This window comes from Gekko japonicus, unplaced genomic scaffold (genome assembly GCF_001447785.1).
Source record: "Gekko japonicus isolate JY-2015 unplaced genomic scaffold, Gekko_japonicus_V1.1 scaffold5614, whole genome shotgun sequence".
Taxonomy (NCBI): domain Eukaryota; kingdom Metazoa; phylum Chordata; class Lepidosauria; order Squamata; family Gekkonidae; genus Gekko; species Gekko japonicus.
This window is the reverse complement of record NW_015168834.1, coordinates 26,456-34,262: the sequence shown is the minus strand read 5'-3', so window position 1 is coordinate 34,262 and position 7,807 is coordinate 26,456. Positions and strand designations below refer to the sequence as shown.

At 51.9% G+C, this 7,807-nt stretch overlaps 1 protein-coding gene across 1 annotated transcript in view; it reads right to left on the bottom strand.

The window, feature by feature from the left end:
* The window catches only part of LOC107114303 (solute carrier organic anion transporter family member 2B1-like), a gene marked incomplete at both ends in the record, with an annotated part of 37,066 nt that overhangs the window by 9,837 nt on the left and 19,422 nt on the right, over window positions 1-7,807 (bottom strand). Inside the window, one exon of the mRNA XM_015415750.1 lies at window positions 544-646. Coding sequence (XP_015271236.1) covers window positions 544-646 — 103 coding nt within the window. The remainder of the gene's footprint in view (window positions 1-543; window positions 647-7,807) is intronic.

The following is a 7,807-nucleotide window of genomic DNA, read 5'->3' as shown; positions in this document are numbered from 1 at the left end:
TTTTATTCAGGTACAAGCTCTCCCTCCTCTTTGAGGACAGATCTGCATGTCCCCCCCCCCCAATAGCTGGCAATCCAAAACAGTCCAGTGGAGCCTGAGCGGTGGGTGTTGCCTTCTGACACACTTCCGGTGATGTCAGGGGGTGTGGCATATGCAAATAAATTATGCTAATGAGCCCCTGCACCTCTTTTTCCACGAAATGACCCCTGCCGACCTCAAGTTCGGAATGGAGCACTTCAATTAATTCGGAGGAGGAGGCGGGACTGTTATAGGACGAGAGAGGAAACGGCCTGCTTTATCCTGACTGACAATTCATCGATCCATCAAGCTTTAGTACGCTGCATCCCTGACGAGAGGTTTAAAGCTGTGGTTTTATGGCACCCCGGGAATTTCTCGGGCCGTTAATGGGAAAAGTTATGGGCCCATCTCTGGCTTTTTATCATTCCCAGTGTGTATTAGCAGTCGGCTCCTCCTGGATAGCTGGTTAAATGCTGCCAGGTGGGCCGTGCGGGGCTTTCCCGCGGGCGACGGGCCGAGGCTTACTTTTGATGAACTCCCACAGAGTCAGATCCTGAGGTCTCCCTTTCTGCTCCTCTAGCAGGTTGCTCTTGCTCGGTTCCGCAATCGCCTTGCGTGGGTCTTCTTTCTAGAAGGAGGCGAGAGGTCATTTCCTGCGGGAGCGCACAAGAGCGGAGCTCCGGCAGTAAAGAGCCCAGGGGGCGGGTACATCAACAAGCCCCACTGCCGGCTCCCAGCAGTCAGAGCAAGAAGCAGCCAGGTAAGTTGCAGAACCCCAAAAAAGTCCAGTGGCACCTTTAAGACCAAGTTTTATTCAGGTACAAGCTCTCCCTCCTCTGTGAGGACAGATCTGCATGTCCCCCCCCCCAATAGCTAGCGATTAAAAACAGTCCAGTGGAGCCTGAGCGGTGGGTGTTGCCTTCTGACACACTTCTGGTGATGTCAGGGGGTGTGGCATATGCAAATAAGTTATGCTAATGAGTAATGCTAATGAGCTCCAGCATCTCTTTTTCTACGAAATGACCCCTGATAAGAACTGTTAAATAGTGGGGTTCCACGGATGAGCGGGCTCCAGTCCAGTGAGCTGCTCAACTTTATTTGTGATTTCAGCAAGAGCAAGATGAGACCCCAGAGCTGCGGCTCTCTTAAATAGCCTGCAGTTGCCACACCCAAACACACCCCACTCCCAGGGGCGGATGAAGGCTCACTGGTGCCCGAAGCACTGACCAATCTTGGTGCCCCCCTCCTTTCCACACTGACCCCCAGTCCATTTTAGCTGTTGACCTGTCTGACCAGAGATGCAATGCAGGTTGCGGCAATACCAAAAATGTATTCATATGATAACACAATATACTGTACAAACTAAGCCAAGCTTGGGATACATAAAGTTCTACAAAAATGCAATGCAACATCTATTTTAATATTTCACAAGTTAAATGTATCAAAGTTTCACCCTTTTCCCAACTTTGTGGTGCCCCCTTTGGCCCTGGTGCCCTAAGCACGTGCTCAGTCTGCTTAATTTCAATAGAGAGAAGTGCAAAGTCCTACACTTAGGTACAAAAAATCAAAGGAGAGACTCGGCTTGACAGCAGCACCTGTGAAAGGGACCTGGGTGTTCTGGTTGATCACAAGCTAAACACGAGCCTGCAGTGTGATGTGGCTGCGAAGAAAGCTAATGCAATCTTAGGATGCATCAACAGAAGCCTTGTGTCCAGATCACGGGAGGTGGTCATTCCGCTCTATTCTGCTCTGGTCAGGCCTCACCTGGAGTCCTGTGTCCAGTTTTGGGCACCACAGTTTAGGAAGGATGTTGACAAGCTCGAGCGTGTCCAGAAGAGGGCGACCAGGATGGTGAGAGGGTTGGAATCCAAGTCTTAGGAGGAAAGGCTGAAAGAGTTGGGTCTGTTTAGCCTGGGAAGGAGAAGGCTTAGAGGGGACATGATTGCAGTCTTCAAATATCTGAAGGGCTGTCATGTAGAAGATGGAGCAGATCTATTCTCTCTTGCTCCGGATTGCAAGACTAGTTCTAATGGGTGGAAATGACAAGGGAGTCGCTACCGGCTAAATATCAGGAGAAACTTCCTAACTGTAAGAGTGGTGGCTGAGCAGTGGAACAGTCTGCCTCGGGAGAGGTGGTGGAGGCTCCTTCGCTGGACGTTTCCAAGCGGAGGCTGGACGACCATCTCTCGGGTATGTTGTAGGGCTCTCTTTCGGCTCTGCTCCTGCAGAGTGCAGGGGGTTCGACTAGATGACCTGCAAGATCCCTTCCAACTCGTAACATTCTATGATTCGAATGGTTAATCCGCTCCTGCCCACTCCCAGTGATAGGCTATTTACATAACACTACGGCTTGATTGCTACAGATTCTGTGATCTCGGGATTATGGGAAGATAATAGTGAAACGATCTTATAGTCATCAGATTGCCCTACTTGACTCTGATAAAGAGGTTCTAGAAAAACAGCACGGATATCACAGTAAAAAGAACAATACAGGAGAATGTGTTCGATACTTTCAATCTCTCCCAAGCCACCTAGATGAGTATGGGATTCTCTTGAACGTCCCGTACAATACAGCAGAGGGGAGAACATTTTGTCAGAGAAGCAAAATACTCAGGCAGAACTGTTTGAGGGCACCCCCCACCTCAGAGGTGAGCACCTACCAGAGGCAAGGCTTCTAAGTCCCTGCATTTCAATATCAACAAGTCTCTGAGAGCCAGTTTGGTGTAGTGGTTAAGTGCGCGGACTCTAATCTGGGAGAACCGGGTTTGATTCCCCACTCCTCCGCTTGCACCTGGCTGGATGACCTTGGGCAAGCCGTAGTTCTGATAAGAGCTGTTCTTGAAAAAGAGTTCTTGAAAAGGGGTGTAAATCCAATCTCATCCTCCTCCTCCTCTTCTTCTAAGAGAAGCCCATGTTGGATCAGGCCAATGGCCCATCCAGTCCAACACTCTGTCACACTGTGGCCAAAAATACCAAGTGCCTTCAGGAGGTCCAGCAGTGGGGCCGGGACACTAGAAGCCCTCCCACTGTTGCCCCCCAAGCACCAAAAACACAGAGCATCACTCGCCCTAGACCGAGAGTTCCTATAAGAACCTAAGAGAGAACCTAAGAGAGCCAGTTTGGTGTAGTTGTTAAGTGCACGAACTCTAATCTGGGACTACCGGGTTTGATTCCCCACTCCTCCGCTTGCACCTGGCTGGATGACCTTGGGCAAGCCGAAGTTCTGATAAGGGCTGTTCTTGAAAAAGAGCAATTTGTCAGAGCTCTCTCAGCCCCACCTACCTCACAGGGTGTCCGTTGTGGGGAGTGGAAGAAGGAAAAGGAGTTTGTAAACCGCTCTGAGACACCTTTGGGTAGTGAAGGGTGGGGTATAAATCCAATCTCTCCTCTCTCTCTTTCTCTCTCTCTCTCTCTTCTCTGCTTAATCAGAACAAATTCACTCCTCTCTGGAAGATACACTATGCCATCAAATAACCTGATAAGCTATTGTTCTTGTGCTCCAAGCTCAGCCAGTCTCTGGTGTGACATACCTCGAATGGTTCAGTCCCAGTATATAACAAGAACATAAGAGAGGCCATGTCAGATCAGGCCAGTGGCCCATCCACAGTAACCGAAACCCAGGTGTCATCAGGAGGTCCACTAGCAAGGCCAGAACTCCAGAAGCCCTCCCACTGTGGCCCCCCCAAGCACCAAGAAGACAGAGCATCACTGCCCTAGACATAAGAACATAAGAGAGAAGCCATGTTGGATCATGCCAATGGCCCATCCAGTCCAACACTCTGTGTCACACAGTGGCCAAAATCCAGGGGCCATCAGGAGGTCCACCAGTGGGGCCAGAACTCCAGAGGCCCTCCCACTGTTGCCCCCCAAGCACCAAGAAGACAGAGCATCACTGCCCTAGACATAAGAACATAAGAGAGAAGCCATGTTGGATCATGCCAATGGCCCATCCAGTCCAACACTCTGTGTCACACAGTGGCCAAAATCCAGGGGCCATCAGGAGGTCCACCAGTGGGGCCAGAACTCCAGAGGCCCTCCCACTGTTGCCCCCCAAGCACCAAGAAGACAGAGCATCACTGCCCTAGACATAAGAACATAAGAGAGAAGCCATGTTGGATCATGCCAATGGCCCATCCAGTCCAACACTCTGTGTCACACAGTGGCCAAAATCCAGGGGCCATCAGGAGGTCCACCAGTGGGGCCAGAACTCCAGAGGCCCTCCCACTGTTGCCCCCCAAGCACCAAGAAGACAGAGCATCACTGCCCTAGACATAAGAACATAAGAGAGAAGCCATGTTGGATCATGCCAATGGCCCATCCAGTCCAACACTCTGTGTCACACAGTGGCCAAAATCCAGGGGCCATCAGGAGGTCCACCAGTGGGGCCAGAACTCCAGAGGCCCTCCCACTGTTGCCCCCCAAGCACCAAGAAGACAGAGCATCACTGCCCTAGACATAAGAACATAAGAGAGAAGCCATGTTGGATCATGCCAATGGCCCATCCAGTCCAACACTCTGTGTCACACAGTGGCCAAAATCCAGGGGCCATCAGGAGGTCCACCAGTGGGGCCAGAACTCCAGAGGCCCTCCCACTGTTGCCCCCCAAGCACCAAGAAGACAGAGCATCACTGCCCTAGACATAAGAACATAAGAGAGAAGCCATGTTGGATCATGCCAATGGCCCATCCAGTCCAACACTCTGTGTCACACAGTGGCCAAAATCCAGGGGCCATCAGGAGGTCCACCAGTGGGGCCAGAACTCCAGAGGCCCTCCCACTGTTGCCCCCCAAGCACCAAGAAGACAGAGCATCACTGCCCTAGACATAAGAACATAAGAGAGAAGCCATGTTGGATCATGCCAATGGCCCATCCAGTCCAACACTCTGTGTCACACAGTGGCCAAAATCCAGGGGCCATCAGGAGGTCCACCAGTGGGGCCAGAACTCCAGAGGCCCTCCCACTGTTGCCCCCCAAGCACCAAGAAGACAGAGCATCCCTTGCCCCAGACAGAGTGTTCCATCTAGAGACTCTTGTGGCATGCCACTTTGCCACTGATATTGGGTCCGTGGGGCGGGGTGTGTGGAAGAGAGACACACTCATTCCCTTCCCTGCAGTATAAAGTTCGGAGCCCAGAATTTTCTCAAATACCGTTTTCACCAAGGGTGATTTCCCACAAGCGCTGCTCCGCACTCACTCTCCTCTTTGGCCCGATGGTGTGTGTCAATTGCACACAAGCTGCTGCGCCACCGCATTTTGCCCCGCGATTTTCCCCAGCGTCTACTCAATCCTGTTTTTTTTAGGACTGAGTAGACGCGGGGGAAATCGCATGAAGCTGCGGGGCAAAATGTGGGCGCGCAGCAGCTTGTGTGCAATTGACATGTACCATCGGGGGAAAAGGGAGGAGTGGGCGCGGAGCAGCGCTTGTGGGAAATCACCCCAATACTTATTCAGTATGTCAGATTTGCTACAAGGCAGCTTTCAGGGAAACCCCTCCCTTTTTGAAGAAATGAGCACATGAAGCTGCCTTATACTGAATTGGTCCCTCAAGGTCTGGATTCTCTACTTAGACTGGCAGTGGCTCTCCAGGCTCTTTCATGTCTACTCCTGCCTGGTCCTTTTCCCGGGAGATGCCAGGGAGTGAACCTGGGACCCTCTGCATGCCAGGAAGAAGCTCTGCCTATAAGTTATGGCTCCTTCCTAAATGAAGTTGCCTTTGGTGTCGTGGTTAAGTGCGCGGACTCCAATCTGGGAGAGCCGGGTTTGATTCCCCACTCCTCCACTTGCAGCTGCTGGATGACCTTGGGCAAGCCGTAGTTCTGATAAGAGCAGTCCTTGAAAAACAGCGGTTTGGTGTAGTGGTGAAGTGCGCGGACTCTAATCTGGGAGAACCAGGCTTGATTCCCCACTCCTCCTCCATTTGCACCTGGCTGCAGGACCTTGGGCAAGCCATAGTTCTGGTCAGAGCTGTTCTCTCAAGGACAGTTCTGAAAAGAGCTCTCTCAGCCCCACCTGCCTCACAGGGCATCTGTTGCGGGGAGGGGAAGGGAGAGGAGTTTGTGAGCCGCTCTGAGACTCTGAGTGAAGGGCGGGGTGTCAATCTAATCTCTTCTTCTTCTTCTTCTTCTTCTTCTTCTTCTTCTTCTTCTTCTTCTTCTTCTTCTTGTTCTTCTTCTTCTTCTTCTTCTTCCTCCTCCTCCTCCTCCTCCTCCTCCTCCTCCTCTTCTCTTCTTCTCTTCTTTGACTGAATCCAATCCTCTGTCCATCAAGATCAGTATTATCTATTCAGACTGGCAGGAGCTCTCCAGGGTCTCAGATAAAAGAGACCTTTCCCGTCACCTCCTGCCTGGTTCTTTTAACTGGAGATGGCGGGGACTGAACCTGGGACCTCCTGCATGCCAAGCAGTGGCTCTACCACTAAGCCACTGAGTTCTTTCACATCCCCTACTGCCTGGTCCTTTCAACTGGAGATGCTGGGGATTGAACCTGGGACCTTCTGCATGCCAAGCAGATGCTCTACCACTGAGCCACTGAGGTCTTTCACATCACCTACTGCCTGGTCCTTTTAACTGGAGACGCCGGGGACTGAACCTGGGACCTTCTGCATGCCAAGCAGATCCTCTGCCACAGCCCCTCCTCTAAAAGGGTGTATGGAAAAGGGTGAACATTTCATCAATCTGCAATGCTTATTGTGGACACATGAAGGGGCCTTCTACTGAATCAGCCCCTTGGTCCATCAGGGACTGTCTTTTCTATCAGACTGGCGGCTGCTCTCCCGGGTCTCAGGCAGAGAGAGGTCTTTCAGATCACATGCTGCGTGGTCCTTTTAAACTGGAGATGCTGGGGATGGAACCTGGGACCTTCTGCATGCCAACCAGAGGCTCTGCCACTGAGACACCAAAGGTCTTTCACATCACCTACTGCCTGGTCCTTTTCACTGGAGATGCCAGGGATTGAACCTGGGACCTTCTGCATGCCAAGCAGATGCTCTGCCACTGAGCCACTGAGGTCTTTCACATCCCCTACTGGCTGGTCCTTTTAACTGGAGATGGTTCCTGAGACCTTCTGCATGCCAAGCAGAGGCTCTGCCACTGAGACACCGAAGGTCTTTCACATCACCTACTGGCTGGTCCTTCTAACTGGAGATGGAACCTGGGACCTTTTGCATGCCAAGCAGAGGCTCTGCCACTGAGACACCAAAGGTCTTTCACATCACCTACTGGCTGGTCCTTTTAACTGGAGATGGAACCTGATGCCTTCTGAATGCCAAGCAGATGCTCTGCCACTGAGACACAGGCCCCCCCTCCACGGCTCTCCAGGGTCTCAGGCCGAGGTCTTTCCCATCACCTACTGCCTGGTCCTTTTAACTGGAGATGCCAGGGATTGAACCTGGGACCTTCTGCATGCCAAGTGGAGGCTTTGCCACTGAGACACCAAATGTCTTTCACATCACCTGGCTGGTCCTTTTAACTGGAGATGCCAGGGATTGAACCTGGGACCTTCTGCATGCCAAGCGGAGGCTTTGCCACTGAGACACCAAATGTCTTTCACATCACCTGGCTGGTCCTTTTAACTGGAGATGGAACCTGAGACCTTCTGCATGCCAAGCAGATGCTCTGCCACTGAGACAACAAAGGTCTTTCACATCACCTACTGGCTGGTCCTTTTAACTGGAGATGGAACCTGGGGCCTTCTGCATGCCAAGCGGAGGCTCTGCCACTGAGACACCAAGGGTCTTTCACATCACCTACTGGCTGGTCCTTTTAACTGGAGATGGAACCTGGGGCCTTCT